This window comes from Vanellus vanellus (genome assembly GCF_965231255.1).
Source record: "Vanellus vanellus genome assembly, chromosome: 9".
Taxonomy (NCBI): Eukaryota; Metazoa; Chordata; class Aves; order Charadriiformes; family Charadriidae; genus Vanellus; species Vanellus vanellus.
The window spans coordinates 10,193,914-10,212,178 of NC_138914.1; the positions used below are offsets into that span (position 1 = coordinate 10,193,914).

The following is an 18,265-nucleotide window of genomic DNA, read 5'->3' on the forward strand; positions in this document are numbered from 1 at the left end:
AAATGACAGTGCTGATGAACTGAAGGAGAGTGAGTAGAACGAGCGTGAGGCACAGCTGAGCATTCATTTGTCACTGACATGAAATAATACTGTAAAATGAGATAGATATTATTTTATGTTGACACAGATAGCAAACACAGAATATATTTGTGCAGCAGGGGCCTGGCATGGTTTGGTTTTTTGGGGGCCAGTAAGCAGCAGCAAATCAAAAAAAATGATGCGTAAGAAATTGGTGTTTCTCAGTGTTTGTCTCTTGTTGCAAATAGGCACCACTTTCACACCCAGCGCCTCTGGAAACCACCGCTGGGGTTTTTCTCTGTGTTGGCTTCAGGAGAGGAAACGTGTGCATCTCCTCCCGTGACGTACGGTGACACGTTAAAGAGGAGAGCATCCTTTTAGTCATGAAAATAGGTGTTTCGACTTTGGGCTGAGCTTGTTGGTTTAGATCTCTATCTGACAGCAAGGAACAAAGCCATGTTTTTGTTTTCTAGCCGTAGCGCAAAGAAAGGAAGGGAGTTAGGTTAATGGCTAAATACATGTAAATGCCCATGAAACACAACGGACACACGTGATGGGAAAGAAAGGCATTCCAGTCCTGGGATCTGATATTTGGCTTAGTTACTGCTCTGTAACCCAGAGCACCGAGTCTTACTTGGGAGAAGAGTCTGGCACTGCATGTAGTGAGATGTCTGTTCTTGCTGTTCAGTGGAAAAGGAAAGAAAAAAAATATAATTGCCATAGTTACACCACTTGTCATGATGCTTATCATGTCCGTGGGATAAAGAGCCTTATATTAAATCTGTACTCATATTAATATCAGCTGTTTAACATTTCCAGGATATTTGAAATCAAGACTTTCTGCAAAAAAAATTACATGTTGATTGCAGCAAAATTGTACTGGTTAACCATGCAGCTCAGAATGTAATTTTGTTAGACGCTGTATTACAGAATTATATACCACGAATAATTTTCCAGTGAATTTAGCCTCTTTGCACTTCATGAACATTCTTGATGTTCTGTTAAGATGTTTGTTACTTGCGACTCTTTGCCAACTAGTTGAAGGGGTCCAGCCTGGAGAGCAGGAGGGGAGGTTCCTCCTTTCGGGTGGGGAGCTGCACCCCGGCAGTGGTACGGCGTTACGTGGGCTCTGTACTGAAGTAATTCAGGATTCCCGCGTGAGAGGGACAATTGCTGGGCACGTGCATGTGTCCTCGTTTGCTCTCCAGGGCAAACATCCCCCAAGTATCCGATTAGACTAACACACACGCACGCACGCATTCTCCGCGGGAGAATCGGGAGCCGGCGCATCATTTTAATGCCAAGAGACCTGCGGTTTAATGTGGTATTATTCTTCTGGTTTAAGCTGGTGTGCCAATTTATAAAGCGTTAGAGGAATACAGCTTAAAATGTTTTTTTTTTTTTTAATGTGCAGCAGAGTCTGATATTGAAAGAATATCTTTACTGATCTCTGATGACCCTCGGGCGGCCACCCCTGCCTTTTGGCCTTACTCACACAAGACTTTTCTCCTTTGGGGCAGTAAGGCGGTGTCATCCTCCCAGTGGTGGATCTCGCCAGACATGGCCTGTAGCCAAATGTCCCCGTCCTACACACATGCCTATTTATACGGTGTTCATCTTGCCAGCAGCTTCACAGGGCTGGAGCTCTATAGACCCCATCTCTGGAGGTAGAGGTAACAGAGTCCAGGTCTTGCAAGCAAAGCCACCCCGCACTGGTGGTCCCATGCAGCCAGTGGAGCATCCCCTGGGGTACCGGGGCACCTGGAGAGTAGAGGAGCCAACCAAAGTCCCCACGTGTGTCGCAGTGGGATGCAATGTGGTTTCCTAAGGAAATGACCTGACAAAAGGTTTGGCACCAGTTTCTTCTGGGATTGTGCTGACGCAGAGACACGGAGACAACCCAGGAAGGAAGTTTTGGTGCAGTGTAAGTGCGGAAGGAGTCCTGCCATGGGTTGGGCCCCAGTGTAATGCGGGCTTCACGGAGGACATAGTCACTGCCCCGAGCAACCGGGATGTGCTTGGGTATGTGAAAAGTCTCCATAAAATGCTGTACAAAATACAGCTTTGTATCCGGTGTTTTTCAAGGGAAATTAATCTCTTCAGAGGAGAGGATGTACGGGGTCAGAACCAGCTACCCACGGGATGGTGAAGTGTTTGTTTGGTCTTTTCTGTCGTTATGTTTTCCTGGAAAGAACAAATGGAGCAATAAATATGACACTTATTGTTATTTAAAATAGAACTATGACCTGTTTCTCTAACACAGGGAGGTTTTATTCAGTGTAACCTTGTCATTCACATCCAGTGATAGCTTCAGATTAACAGTCCTTTGGCGAGGTGCTGTTTTTCTCCCCGTTGCCTGGTTCCCTTGTCGTGCACATCAGGAGCAGAGCTGGGGTTTGCTCAGAAATGTGACTGATGGCATGAACGGGCAGTTTATTGACTGGGAGATTGACTTAAACAAAATCCAGATTCTGCAAAAGTTTTCTCTCCAGGTGTCCCCTTGGTTTCAGTTTTCTATTGAAAAATAGTATGTGTTTCCAAATCGTGAGCAATACGAATCTGGTTCTGACTCTGTGAGCGCCTGCGTTGCTTAGTTCGAATGGGCTGATTTGTTCGAGCCCAGGTTCGAACAAGGCTTTTGGTGTAGCACTGCACAGAGACACAGGTACTGCAGTCAGGGGGCGGTTCGGAGGGTAATGCACTAGTTTGTAGGAAAAAAAAATGGAAATAAACAGAGTAAATGATGGAATTGCTTGTAATTCATTAAATGAGTAAACAGAAAATACCTTTGTAATCTAACTCGGTATGAAATCCATAACTGAATGCAGTTGGGGAAAAAAAAAGAACAATGGCTGTTCAATCCTACGTTTCTGTTCTTTGGCAACTGCAGAGAATTTTAGCTTTCTTGAATTTTTGATTAAGTACAATGATTAATTAGAAAAATATTTTCAATTCGTTGATCACTGAATGGATAAAGTAGGTAGACCTGTAGAGCTGTATTTACTGAATGTGGGTGTAAGTAAGAAAATGATTACTTATGTGATTACTTTATAACCATGTATTTGCTTGTGTATCTGCAGGGGTTTGGTTTGCACGGAGAAGTGCCGGGGTATTGCTGGGACAGGGGCTGACTGAAGATGAGTGCTGTTCGGGCAGTGTCAGAAATGGGTTTGGGTGGGCTTTTCTTGTATTGGTCCTCAGCAGTGGGAGAGAAGTGAACAATGCATTGCAGGAGTCCAGGACAAACGATGGAGAGATGTGCACCCAGCTGGAAAGCATCACCCCAGTGCTGGGCAGAGGAGGGCAGCGGAAGAGCCCCCAGTGTGTGAGGGGCAGGGGGGGGGGCGGCAGCAGCGGAGGAGGGCACGGGGCAGGCAGCAGCGGCAGAGTCATAGAATGGTTTGGGTTGGAAGGGACCTTGAAGCCCATCCAGTCCCACCCCCCTGCCCTGGGCAGGGACACCTCCTCCCAGCCCAGATTGCTCCAAACCCCGTCCAACCTGGCCTTGAACACCTCCAGGGATGGGGCAGCCACAGCTTCTCGGGGCAACCTGCGCCAGGGGCTCGCCACCCTCACAGGAGAGAATTTCTTCCCCAGATGTCATCTCAATCTCCCCTCTTTCAGTGTAAAACCGTTCCCCCTCATCCCATCACTCCCCTCCCTGATCAGGAGTCCCTCCCCAGCTCTCCTGGAGCCCCTTTAGGCACTGGAAGGGGCTCTGAGGTCTCCCCGGATCCTTCTCTTCTCCAGGCTGACCCCCCCCAACTCTCTCAGCCTGTCCTCCCAGCAGAGGGGCTCCAGCCCTCGCAGCATCTCCGGGGCCTCCTCTGGCCCCGCTCCAACAGCTCCGTGTCCTTCTGCTATTGGGACCCCCCGAGCCGGAGGCAGCACTGCAGGGGGGTCTCCCCAGAGTGCGGCAGAGGGGCACAATCCCCCCCCTCGCCCTGCTGGCCACGCTGCGGGGGATGCAGCCCGGGATGCCAGGGGCTTTCTGGGCTGCGAATGCACATTGCCGGCTCATGGTGAGCTTCTCATCCACCAACACCCCCAAGCCCTTCTCCTCAGGGCTGCTGTCAATCCATTCTCCACCCAGCCTGGATTTGTGCTTGGGATTGCCCCGACCCAGGTGCAGGACCCTGCACTTGACCTGGTTGAAATTCATGAGTTTCGCACAAGCCCATCTCTCCAGCCTGTCCAGGTCCCTCTGGATGACATCCCTTCCCTCCAGCATGTTGACCGCTCCACACAGCTTGGTGTCGTCGGCAAACTTACTGCGGGTGCCAGAAGTGGAAGGGGCAGCGGCACAGGGTGGTGGAGGACATTTAGGAGCCAGTTCAGGAACAAAGGCAAGAGGTAGAGTGGAATCGTTTTCTTATAGCTCTGACTTCAGGACTCCTTTGGGATGTGTTAGAAGATCACTCAGGTCATAATTTTAATTACGTTTCATGCAAACTGTTTTCACACTTGGCTTTAACAGCTCTCAACAGAGCTTGGCTTTCCAGGTAAGATAACCAAAGTACTATGAATTGCTTTGTTTTAAGCAGGTGAAAATAATTTGCTACTATTTGTTATCTTTCCAGTCCACAGCATTCAAACGGAAACATTTTAAATGTAGTTTAAATTAGTATGTTTTCTGTACTGTCGGCTCCAATTAAGGAGTAATATGAATTGGCTTTGTTTTTCCCCAGCCGTAGTCTCGTAAAGATTTGGAAACACATTTCCTACGATGCTGTGCCCTCTTCCAGCTACGCCATGGGGCTGGTGGTGTCGGTGGGGCTCCTGCCTGCGGAGCTGCGAGGGCTGGTACGGTAACTCCGCTGGGAACCAGTACTCCCTGCCCGCCCCCCATCCCAGCGGGGATTTCTGCCCCCCCAGCCTCATCCCCTAACCACGTCTCCGTGGCTCTTCCTCCTGCCGGGGCTTCTTTAAGCCTCTCTGCAATCTTTCATTTGCCGGAAGCATTGATAAGGCTTTCTGCTGTTTATTCTTTGATCCCAGCGTTGCAGATACTTTCAAACTTCACCTGACCCAGAAGTTTTTATCTGCAAAGCAGACAAGTGGGAGATAGGAGAAGGAGGCAGCCAAACACGCTCAAGATTGATGTTCTTCAGCAGTACAGTGCTTCGTTGATTTTAGCTTTTATTTAGGAGGTAAAACTAATCCTTTGCTATTGCAATCTTATTACCTGACTCAAAGTCTCAATCCCACAGTTATTTTGCAGGCAAAAACATGATGATTTTTCAGGCCCTAAACAGTATGTGTCTGGCTCTGTTCTTTGACTCAAAGTCACATTTTCTTTTATTTGCTCAGATGGGAAAAGTAATATTGACAACAACCTCGGAATTTGTCTCTGAAGGCAACTACCTTAATAATACCTTGCAAAATAGTCAAAGGGGCGGCTGGTAAAGATTATCTTCTAGCCCAGTCCTGAGGAGGCTGAGAGCAGTGTCTGTCACCGCAGGTACTTCAGATCATCTTTCCAGCTCAACAAAAGGAGTTTATCGATGCTGACAGAGTTATCAGCATTAGCAGCTCAGAGGCAGGGAAATGAATGACATGCTTTTTGTTTGTTTACAGAGAACTATCACTTCCGTTGGTAAATATTCACAAATGCTGAATGCCGTATCTCGCCATTGCAAAGAGGGAACATGTATCACCTACCCCATCTTTAGAGTTTGTAAGAATTAATACAGGTACATATCTTTATGATATTATTCAGAGGAGTGAGTTTCCTCCGACGCTCAGTTTTGCCCTTACCATAGGTGTGTCTCCCGTCAGAGGCTGTTTTATTTTGGTAACGTTCCTGGGTGATGTGTTTTGCCCAGGGATGGTGCCTGGCCCCGGACATCCCGGCCGTGGTGGGCCGTCCGTGGGGCAGAAGGGCCCCGGGGCACGCGGTGCCTTGCAGCAGAGCGCTCGAAAACCACAAGAAACACAGAGGTGCTCTCGGTGCCCAAGTGGAAGAGTGCTACAGAAGCATCGTGAGAAACCAGTAACTTTCCACATTATTTTATCCTATACTGTAGATTTTTATGGCAAGCGGTACCGGCTCTGCTGCCCTCAGCAGGCGCTCTGCCCTCGGCTCCAGCGGCAGTGGGGTTTGAGCCGCAGAGTGCCATCGGAGTGCCGTACCACCCCTGGCTGGAGAGCTGGAGCTTAACTGGGGAGTCCACCGTTACACCATGTTAAAAATGGAAAGCGTATGTCCTGTGCTACATTCTATAGGATTTTTCTTTACTTGTCATTACAAAGAGCTTAAATTTGCTGTCTGCAGAGCAACGTTAGAGAAGTGTAACGGTTACCCCGTGCCATTAGGCAAAACTTCACACAACATCCAGCTGTGTTTCTTTCCCCTTGTGCCGGAGAAGTGTGGGTTTGAAGTCAGCACATGAGCTCGAGTTCATTATTTATCTACTACACGATATGAAAATGTGCCCAGCTTTTAAATAAGCAATTCATTCTTCTTTTCTTTTTCTGAAGAGGTAAGTGCCATGTGCAATGGTGCATACTGACTTTGCAGAATAATCTTTACATCATTTCGTGGGTTTTAGGGTGATCGGTATGATAAGCTTCCCGGCCTTTCTGGGATTCATTGTGGGAAAGCCTGCTTCACTTAAATTAATGGGTATTATTCTACTCGAAATGAAATCAGAATTTTCGAGCTTTGTACTGTAGCGCGAGCATCTGTCTAATGCAATCACTTTCCCTGCGTTGCCTGAGCTTAAAGGTTCTTCATCCCTATCCAGATAAAAGTTAAATGGCAGATTGGTCTCAATCCAGTACATTTACAGAATGACCAAGCAAGCGCAGACTTTATGTGCTCAAACCCTAACAAGCTGTCTTAGGCTATAAGAATGTTGTGTCGTTGCCACTTTGACCTGAACTGATTTCTATGGTTATGCCATTATCTCACCCAAGAACTGCTTTTTGTATTCTTCCTATCGGATACATTCTCTGTTCTCACAAAAAATGCATCATAAAAAAAAATAATGATGAATTAAAAGAATACACCTCTGATAGCAGCTGCTACTTGAAAGCTTTATAAGCTAAAATGGACTTTTGTTTAAAGAAAAACCTACTTCAAATCCCAGTGTGCTCTGGGGAACTGGGCAAGGTCGTACTCTTGCTTCCTATTAAATCCTTCCGGGAACTTCAAAGCAATCCGCGTTAAAAGAACCCATTATATTGAATATTTGTAATTGTTACTTATGGCCCTGGCACTACTCCGTACGATGTTTTGCCGGTCCCCTGGGTTCAAGGCTCACTTCAAGTGTAGCTGTATCATTCACTTGAGTAGCTGTGCAGTCTGCGTTTGCTTAGGGGCTGCGTGATAGACAGGGTAAATATCCGTTTCTAAAAGGGGTAATAATAAGAAAGCCCTCAAGGTAAAATGTAGCCCTGGTTAGAATATGAGGAATTTAGAAGTGGGAGCTGTGTAAAGTGGCGGAGGCGTGAATGCTTTTTAGATAGAAATACACCGGCAGCGTTTGCCCAGCCCCGCTCTGAACAATACATTGGCATGCATATGCATGAACATAATTATTCTAATAATTTGAAGTAATTGTTTTGTTATTAATTGCATTCTGAACGCAACAGAGGTGAATGGGGTGAATCCAGGTTATCGCACGGATACAAGGCAGCGCCGAGGGGCCGGGTTGTGTAGGCTGTCTTTCTGATTGTGCTCTCTTGGCATTAATCGCTGATTCGAGATTTCCAGGCGCTGGTGTTCACCTTGCCATCTCCCTCGGAAGCAGGAGCTTATAAACATTATCAGCGGTTTGCAGATTGGAAGCAAAGACATGTGAGTGGCACTGGGTGATGGAACTAGATAGATTGGGTGGACGTCTGGCTTCCAGCCACCGTCTTTGCGTTAGCAGAGTTGAGCCAATGGAGAATCTGGCCTTGTCTTCCGAAATTAGTGTGTGTGCACATGTGGGGGAGGCTGCTTTGGTTTCTTCTTTCGCAGAAGTTGACATTTTTGTGACAGCTTGTTGGGCTTCTAACCTTACGGACTATATTATGTGTCTACGCGAGGAAAGAATTTGTCCATATGGCCCAACTTAACTTGTGGTGGTTTCAGCCAGCTCTGGGATTTTCTTCACTGCTTCCCATTCCACCAGATGAGCTCTGCAGCGTTAAATCCCATGTGTGTGGGTCTTCCTACCAGCGGCGGGTGAATTACAACTGTGAGATGCTTTAAAAAGCCATCACCACCAAGTTACTTTTGCTTTCCAAGTAACGGTGGGATCGTTTCGCCTGTCCTCCATCCGTCTCAGGGTATAGTCAAATGCGGTCAGAGAAGTTCTCCCGGGCTTGCGGTGGGAGTGGTGCCCGGCGTGGACTTGCCAGCAGGTTCTGGTGTGTTCCCACAGCTCAGGGCAGCGCCCAGGGCGGGCACAGCCTGCGCTTTGCAGGTGGCGTGCAGACACAAGGCTCTCGAAGGACGTACGGCACAATGCGGGAATGGATCTTTGGCAGATAGTTGGCGTGGTTTCAGGTTCAGCAGTTTCTCTGGGTTAAGGCATTGACCAGAATGTCACGTTACTGACCCAACGTGGGCCCAAGAGAGTCAGCCGAAGGGTGGCCCCCCCAGCTGCTCGGCTGGGACAGCTCCGCCGACGCCAGCGCTGGCAGTGCTGCTCCTGCCCCTTTGCCCGGGGCCAGCGGGTTGCGGGGGCACGATGGAGCTGCTGGTTTCTCTCTTTGCATGGCACGGGTCAGCCCGGCCTCGGCAGCCAATCGGGCCCTGCAAATTTAATTGCGTTTTGGGGCAAAATTTCTAAATGCGTAGAATCGGAAAAGGAGATGGTCATACTGTGAGAATTGGGAAGAAAATATCTGAATATGTATTTATAATTTTTAAAGCCCTGAATATATATATATTTATAATTTTTAAAACCAGCCAAACTGTTTGTTCTACATTTATCCAATGAGCCTGGTTGTTTAGAGTTTTTTCCAGTTAAAATCTGTGGGATTTTTTATTATTCACGTTCACCTACCAGCTGTCCTTAATTAGTTTGAAGAGTTTGGCTTCAGAAACCTTACTCCATGTTTTATTTATTTATTTTTTTGTGTGTGTGAGCTGTTTGCTTTATATATATATATTTGCGAGGCTTTAATCTTCTTGACTAGAGAGATGTTTTTTCTTCCTCCCTGCTGGCAGGAATGTGCCAGCTAAGGCCTTCGGTATGAAATAGCAGGAACACCTCGTGCGCACCCAGAGCCCGCTGCGGAGAGACCTGACTCCTCGCTGCGGGGGGCACGGACACGGCTGGGCGGGCAATGATTCAGGCTGCAGTTTCAAGCATCTTTCGGCATCCTCCAAATACTTCGGCCAATCTAATGAATCTCAACAAAGCCAAAACAAATATCATAATGGCACTGGAAATTCTTTGCTACCAAACCCATCTTTCAAGGAACATCTGAAGGAAAATATTCCAGTCACCTTTGGAAGAATTTTACGGCTATTCCTGACACCTGGGGCGCTTTATTATTTTGGTGGTCATCGCCTGGCAACCTACAGCACTTCAGTTTAAATGAATAAAACTCAAGAAGAGATTAGCATTAAAAAAAATCTCTACGTTCTTAAAGAAGGCAAACCCCGAAATGGGAGCAGCTGCTCCGGGGACTGCCCGTCAGAGCTGAGAACATCCTCCTCTCCCCGGGGCGGGAGTCCACGGCTGTCCACTCAAGCGGCGAAGGCAAACGTCAGTTCAGCGTGCCAGTAGATTTTAAAGTTCTCTCCCCAGGAGGATCGTAGCGGACTGTAAGGAAGCGGGCCATCAGCGGTGGGGAAGGAGAGGCGGTGGTGGGGGAGAGCTGCTGGATCAGGTCTGGCTTCGTCGTACTCCAGGCAAGATGCAGCTTTTAAAATTATTTTTTCATCTTGCAACGCATCTCTTATTTTCCGTAGTGAAGCGGAACAGTTGCGAATGCCTCCTTCCTCCCCAAGAGAAGGTTTTTGCTATAAGAGCTCCAGCATCCAGAGTAAGATGTGCCATCTCTGTGCCATCACGTGCGCAGGGACAGAGCGAGGAAGGGCCAGACCCAGGGCAGATGTGGGGCTGCTCTACCAAAGGCCATTGGAACACGGCCCCAGTTTAGACGAGCGCGGCCATAATTAAACTCCAGCAGTTACTTTAATTGAACTGAGGGCCACAGGGCGATTGTGGATTGTGTAACTCCCCTTACTGCCTCTGCAAAAGGGACGGAGCCGGCCCTGAGCACGGGCGGTGATATCTCACACTCGCAGAGGGCTTCTCACAGGTACCTGCGGTGGGACAGCGGTCGCAGCGTAGCGATGGGGGAACTTGGAGAATTGGTGGCACTCCAAGAGGCCGGACGACGGCTTTGTCAGCCCTGCAGACAGCTGCGGCACTTCCATCCAGGAAAGTGTCTGCTCATTAGCAAAGTAAATTAAGAAAATATAGTCTCTGTGAATGATGAGCTTTTAAGTTGAACTCCTCCACCCATAGCTGAGAACAGAGATACACAAACCTTATTTGGTTCCTTCAGGAACAACCCTGCAAGCCCAGACTAAGGTTTTGGAAGAACCAGTACTATGCGTGTGGAGGTTTTGCTGTTACCTAAACCTGTTGGAGACCGAATCAGTGGTGAATGAAGAGGATGACTAAGCCTTCCACAGCATTCAGCTTTTCTTGTGACTTTTCTCCAGAGGGGCATCACCTAATGGTGTGAGCTGCACGAGTTCTAGGAGTGAGAATCAGAAATCGCAATGAAGCAGCCTCAGACCTCGTGCAAACCCAGCTCTGGAGCAGATCGGCACTGGAGCAGGTCCTTCCGGCCGTGAGCGGGATGCTGGTTACACTCCGGCTGGTGCTCGCCTGACACGGCCCTGTGCTCCTCACCACCGCCGCACCGAACTGAACCTGTCGCACAGAAAGACGGAAAAACGCCTTTACATTACAGCCAACGACTGTCAACGGTGCAAATGTGTCCGGACTCGCATAATCCACCCGAAAAGGTGGTGGTTGCTAAGCAACGCGGCCCCGTTCTCTTTTTATGCCATTTTAGTTCCTTCTCAGCTTTATGTTCCATGTCTGGGGCTGCTTAATTTGATCCTATTTGCAGTGACAATTTAGGGTCTTGTGCCTTGGATACCAATTCACACAAAATGTACCAATTGTCACACTTGAAAATCACATTTGGTTTTGGAGCTGGCGAAGCTGAAATGGGAACTGGGGTTTGTTTTCCGCCGTTGCAAGCCCGTGCTGTACCGTCCTGACGCCGCTACCTCCCCCCACGGCCTCCGTCCTCCTCTACCGCTCCTTGGGGGCGTTCGGTGAATTAATTACGCTGTTCACGGGTTCTGGCTTTTCCAGAGAATTAGCCAGCCTCGGGCCTCTCTCCCTCGCTCCATGTGGTTTTGCTGCAGAACATCCTGCTCCAAAACCTGAACCCACGTTCCCCAAGCGTTGGTTAGGTGACACTACTGATGGGGCAGGGCGGGTGGGAGGGCTGAGGCAGCTGCAAAAGGGGGGTATGAAATCAGTAGCATTAACGATGTACGATATATAGAGAAAAGTTATTTTTTATAAAGACAAACATTTGCTTCTCTCACAAAGAGGTTGCGACAGGGTGGGCTTTCCAGGTCGCTTGAGTCTCTTCTGGGTGACCCCTCATCAGAGAGGACCCATGCCGTGGGCTGGTGGTCGTCTGGAAATACAGTTATTGCCCTTACGCCTACCGAGATTCTGGGGTGACGTCACTCTCAGGACTGGACGAAACTAAGAAAGCAAAGCAATTTACAAGAGCGAAGCAGAGGGATGAAATCTTATTAAGGAACTTGAAACGTATCTAAAAAAAAAAAAGAAAAAGTAAGGAAAAGACAAACTTAAAATATAACTGCCACCACCCACTTTCATTCTGGGTTTGATTTTTCTAGCATTTCATGGAGATTGCAAGCAGCGTATTAGTAATACATGCCATAATACATGGCGTGTCACAAGAGTGATGACTGTATAGTTCTATATAATTGTATTACATAATTGTTTTTCTATTAATTTCCAAAGTGAGTGTACTCTTTGTAAGCAGCCCTTGCCTCTTGGTATGGCGTTCTCTGTAATGGGCTCTTTCCGGCTCTCCCTCCACCCGGTTCTTCAGTAGTTGCTGGGGACAACCAATCCAGTTATCCCACCTGGAGAATCGAGAGGGTTCTGCGATCAGAAGGGTCACAGGGACGGTCAAAGGAGCTTATTTGGGTTGTTCATTCCTCAGTCGGTGCTTTGATGTGAGTATTGTTCATCTTGGAGGCTAAGCTGTACTCACTGCTGTATTTTTGTTGACTCAGGTTTGATAAGACTACACAAATAGAAACAGATTGTTCCTGCAGTGTTTATCACCTGGGCAGGACGGTGTCCTCTGGCTGGTGTGTCAAACACAGCGGGACCTGAGCATGTGGATGGTGATGGGTGTCCCGTGAGGAGCCGGAGAGCCCGGGGGACGGCACCGAGTTGCGGCCCTGCCCCTGCTGTGGTGGGACAGCATAGACCGGCGGCTGTCCCCTCCGAACCTGTCAGCAGCTTGCCATCAGGCCACTTACCTACTGGATAAATTAGTAATCAGGAAAGAGAAGCAATCTCTTTAGCAACTTCTCCCTCCCCGTTGTCATTTGTGATCTGCTGAGAAACCTCTCGGGCGACCGGAACGCCGCTGCTATTTATGGCCGTCCTCGGCGCCGAGGCGCTAATTGTGGCTGCTTTCCTGAGAGTGGCAAGGCAATATGACAGCTAAAGATGATATAATTTATGAGAAGAGAAGGCTATAAAGCAATTATGGAGGAACACACTTTTTACTCGTGTTATATTTGTAATTTAATATATTCCTATTCTATTATTGAAACCTGAGGTTCTGTGTGCTAATCTGCATAAAAGTCATGCAGCTCAGGCTGCAGCTCGGATACCGGCAGCTACCCACCGACACATGCAATAAAATGAAATATTTTTTCGTACAACGGTAGGCATTTATATACTAGGTAAGTTGCCAATACACTACGGTAGGGAGTACAACAGGGGAGATGTGAAAATGCGATATAACCATCTATTTACATTTAGATACTAAATTTAAAATTATATTATTTTCTCCAAGCTTCATTCCATTTGTCGGGTTTTGAGCAAGCATGTAGAATCATTTAGGACTGTTGCTTTCATCTCTCTCATATCTATTCCCCAATTAAAGGCGGCAGAGCATGTGGATAGCTCTGTCTTTCAGGCACGGAGCCGGAGGAGGAGCCCCGCGCGTCCGTTTCCCTTTTAGATGGACTAGAAGCAGGATTTAATAATCAGCCCCTGCTTCGCCTGGCACGGGTGATACAGGTTTCTAAGCAAGAATTAAGAAAATGAAAACGAGGAGGTGAGCATAATCTGCCACGGTGACTGCAAAGGCAATGGGAGCAGCAGTTCCAGGCTCGTGGCCATCACGCTGTCAGTTCTTGCTCAGCGCTGGAAACACTGAGATCATGTTTCATACATTTGATAGCTCGAGATGCCTGTGGGCTGTAATAAAATTCATCTTTTGCACTGTAAATCTTTTCTCTTTAAGCACGGAAGAGGTTACAAATGTGCATAAAATTGAAGGGAAAGTGATTAAATCTCACTCTGAGCAAGTATTGACAGATCTGCCTCGCTTTTGGATGCTGTGGGAGCTTCTTCCTTTGTGGCCCGTGCTCAAGATAATGAAAACCAGTCAAGTGATGAAACTTATATATCCAAAGAGGATTTTTGCTTCTGTGTATTTGTTTTTAATATGTTGCTGGCACAGAGATGCAGTTATTTCCAATCCTGTTACTCACTTCAGGCAGGGGATGGGTGTAGGCTGTCACTGTCATCTCCCCCTCCCCCCCCGCCCCAGCCTGTCGGGCAGGTCGGGTAATAGCTGAAAAGGAGAGGGTTTTAATTGATTGTTGTGCTTTAAAGAGATGTTTATTTTCCACGTGCAGATCTACAGGTCGTCTTCGTTCCTGTACCTTACAGTGAGGATGCGCGCATCCTTCCGGCGGGGCTGTGCTGCTCGCGGCCCCGTGCCGGGCTCCGGGAATGGATGCTCGCGAGGGAGGCGGGTGGGATGCCTTTATGGAGAATGGGGAAGAGTACAGTACGTAACCAAAGGGACAACATACAGCCCGCGCGGAAGTGTTGGTTGTCAGTATGTTGTACGCAGTCACATCCTTAAAATTCACCCCGTGCTACGGAGCGTCTGGAGTTTGCGATGAGCCGTCCCCGTGCTCCCGTCTGCCCAGCTGCCAGAAATCAGCACCCGTCCTGTCTCGGCTCTTCGTGGAAGGCATCGCTCTTGCCTTCCTGCTTTTTCAAATTGCCTGATTCCTTTTGAATTGAGAGTAAGCGTCGTAACGCTCCTAAACCCAGAAGACTCACCACAACATCAGCAGCACGAGGGAGATGCGAGTTGCACCTTCCTTCTCGCCAGCACCGCGTCTCAGCAGTAATGCACGCGGGCACTTCCATCACGCTGTGCATCCCTGCAGCAGGTCTTTTTAACCTTTCTGAAGTGTGACAGCCTGGGCCGGATTCCACCATGACGTGGACAAAACAATTTTCTCTTCAAGCAAAGTTAAGGCAAAACTATAACGGGAGCTGAAGACGCCTGCGTGCGCGCTGCTTGGCCGGTGCGTGCGCTGCGTCGCCTGTGGCTGGACTGAACCTGCAGATTGCTTCCAGAACAGTGGTCCTGTCTGTATATATGAGATTGTATGCGTCAGGTATTCCTCATGCTAATTTCTTCTCCTATTAACATTGTTGCTCTTCACCACTAATTAGCAGAAAAGGGCACTTGTCATTAGCAGCGATACGGAGCCTCTTTTTAAAGAGAAAGGTTCCCTTTTTTTTCAAACAAGTTATACGACGCACATGCCTCAAGAGCACGTTTATCTGCAAACATGCGGGCGGTCAATAGCCAGGATGTTTCCATTCTACACGGGATCTTGTACTTGGAAATAGCTAGCGGCCCACGTCTCTCCCACGGTTCCTTTGCTTCTTCCTTTGCTCTGACCTCGGGAAAGGGGGAGGCGGTTGGTCCGCATGTTTCAGTCCCACGTTTCAGATTCTGCATACCACGGCTATTGGCTCGCCTCCAACTCCTCTCAGTCAGTGGCCAGCTGAGGTTGACATAATTGTATGTATATTAATTAACATGTATACGCAAGAGGACAATCTGTTTTCACTGTTGGAAAGCCGTCATCTGTTAACACTAACAGCAACGGAGATCTGTATCTATTTTGCATTTAAAGAACAGGGAACGCTCGTGTATCGTGGATTAAAGCGTGGTGAATTCTGGTGATGCTGATGTTTCATTAGCATTCCCCATTTTCATGTAAATTAATTTCATTGAGGGAAATCAAATCCATACCTGCTGCTAATTGCCAATAATAATGATGAGCTGAGACTTAGGAGAGATTCCTCATCAAGGTAGACTGTCTCTCTCCTGAAGTCTTCAGATCAAGGCTGGAGCGCTTCTGGAAGTTAGATATGAGCTGAGCTCCAGGTTCCTGGAGTCAGTGCAGGAGCAGAGCTGTGAAATGCACCAGCTACGTAACACGAGACACGATCTCCTCTGGCCTAACAGCCTTTAAAACCAAGGACGATTGTCTTCCCTATCCTAAAATGACCATGAAGCTTTTATTGATCATTTTATCTAAATTATGGATGACGCTTTTGTCAACTACATTATTCTTGTGAAGCGGACCCCTGCCAAAGGTACCTTTACCGTCTCAGGCTCAGATGTGCGGAGCCCATCCTCTCGCAGAGATGTTACAGAAGTCCAAGCTATCAACAATATTTCTTGGCTGAATTGATTTGGCAGTGGTGGTGCGTTGTCATATTGAACATGAGAAATGAGCTGCTGTGGTTGAATTTGTGAGAAAAAAATCATCACGCAAAATTATCAGGTTTGGTGAAAGCTAGAGTGAAACCCCTGCAAGCGTTAGCGGGGTTGACATGGTATGAACCAGCAGTGGAGAGCATCAAAATCTCCTTCTCTGTCATAGGAGCTCTGCTGCTATTTGAAATTGGAGCATGTAATGGATAAAGCTGAAGTATATCACAAAATAATACATGTAATTACTTTGCAATCTGTTTCACGATGATATTTGTTCTCCAGCTGCATTTTTACCTCTCTTCAGCGCTTAATGGCATACCACAGTTTATTGAATATTTGCAGTCGAGCCTTGAAGGATAATGAGTTTTATCCTGCCCTGTGCTGAGCACCTTCGTGTCCAAGAGAAGGTAATGGGAACTGAAGATGATCAGCATTTTGTGGGATTGAACAGACAGCTCTGACCCTCGTATGGAACATGGTGAAACAGCTGAATAGGGCTTCAGAATAATACCGCAAAGCGCTGGAGTTACACAGGAGGTTCTTAAATGACAGTCTTGAAAATACCTAGGAGTAAAATTGTTTCTGTGTCTTTGTCAGTGAAAAAGATAGTGAAGACCATGAAAAATATTTACATTCAACTGCAGTCTCATGCATTATACTCTCAAAATATTCGGAGTTGTTGGTGGAGAGCCTGTCCTTGTTCAAGCAAGTATTTCCGAAAAGCAGGCCACCTGAAAAATTAATCGTGCTGTCCGGTTAATACTGCTTTCTGGCTGTGGGACATGCCAAGGGAAAATACGGCACGGCCTGTGGGTAGCAGAGGGAGGTGCGTTAGGTCTCGAGGCGAGGGGATGCTCGGGGGGGGGATGGCAGACCTCCTCTGCCCCCCCGGCAGGGCCGTGGCGCAGGCAAAGAGAGCAGAAGGTTTTCAGCAATCCCAGAAAATCAGCCTTATCCCTTTCTCTTCCTTATCTTCCAAATGTATATTTTATCGGGGGAGGCATTGAGGATCGGGTTTGTTTATATGTTCAGTTTTTCTGTGCATGGTTGGTTATGATTCACGTTAATGTATTTTGTTGAATCAAAATTATTCAAAAAACCCACAGATGCTGAATAAGAATAGTTGATAACAACAGCAAGGCCTGGTAATTTTAACTTTTTGACAATATCCATTAGCTTAAACCGGTCTCATGACAACTCATTTAGAGTATTGGATTTTAATCTTTACTGCATGAGCATACATACTTCATACACGCGCTTTTATTTTTTTGAGAAATGAATAAGTGGGAAAAGCCTTTTCTGTATTCACTGGAACACAGTTTAATATAAAATCTCATAAGCCCAGTACATGTAGTTACATCCTAGTTACAGAATTTGCATATAGATAGCGATGTTTTTGTTAACGTGCCTGATGGAGAACATGTTATCAGTTGATATGTCCCTATTCTGTCAGTGTTGCCAAAGTATTGTAGAATGTTTTGCTCTGTATTCAGATGCAAATATTTGCAATTTTTACTGACAGAAGTGTGTAGCGTGGCTCACAAAGTACTTACGGACTGGTCTTATTTATTTCTGTTTGCAAACAGACTTAATTTGAAGGGCATAATTAGGAAAGCTGGTACCTTCGTCCCCATATTGAAAAATTCTCAGAAGTCATAAAACTTGAATAAGAATCACTTTATCCCTGACAAAAGCCAAGTTTAGCCCAGGAGATTTAAGAAGTTGGAGAGAATGGCACTGTTTGTTTTTTTTTTTTTAAAAAGCAATCTTAATGGGATCTAGTTACGGTGCCTCAGCAGTGAAGTCATACAGCCTGCAAGACTATAACAAAATCAATCAGCGGTAATTTTGTTTATAGTAATAGCTAGAGCTGGAGACACCGCTTCGGCTGAGCTAAGAGCCGTCTGCCTGGAGCCGTGTCCGCAGGCGTGTGCTGCCCCGGGGGAAGGTGCTCACGGGGATGCGGGAGACGCTGGAGCATCCCTGGCCGTGCCCGCAGAGCCGGGACCGGCAGCCAGCCCGCTCCAGGGCTCTGGGCTGGAGGGCTTTCTCACCCTTCTCCGCTTTTCTTTCAGGCCCTGCTGCAAAAAAGAAGTACGTCAGTTATAACAACCTGGTGATCTAGTCCGTTTTGCCCCGTGGGGCGGAGGACGGGCGAGGATTTTCATCCGCCGCTGGCGCGGCCCTCCTCCCGCGGCCCGGGGTGTCCGCCTCGGCGGGGGCGAGGGCACGGCCACGCTGCGGGAAAGCGCCAGAGGAGCCCCGCGCTCCCGACGGCGGCTCCCTGGAATATCCTTCATCGCTCTCGGCTTAGTACGTCGCCGGCGCTGCCGTCGGCCGTGGCCTCGGACATGCTCCGGCCGCGGGAGCCGCCGTGGCCGCGCACCCGGCTGCG

The 18,265-nt window shown here is 47.7% G+C and overlaps 1 protein-coding gene across 1 annotated transcript in view; it reads left to right on the plus strand.

The window, feature by feature from the left end:
• Window positions 1-17,995, plus strand: part of GRM7 (glutamate metabotropic receptor 7) — a gene marked incomplete at both ends in the record, with an annotated part of 314,318 nt that extends 296,323 nt beyond the window's left edge. Inside the window, one exon of the mRNA XM_082487663.1 lies at window positions 17,946-17,995. Within this exon, the coding sequence (XP_082343789.1) occupies window positions 17,946-17,995 (50 nt within the window). The remainder of the gene's footprint in view (window positions 1-17,945) is intronic.
• Between the last annotated feature and the right edge of the window lie 270 nt (window positions 17,996-18,265).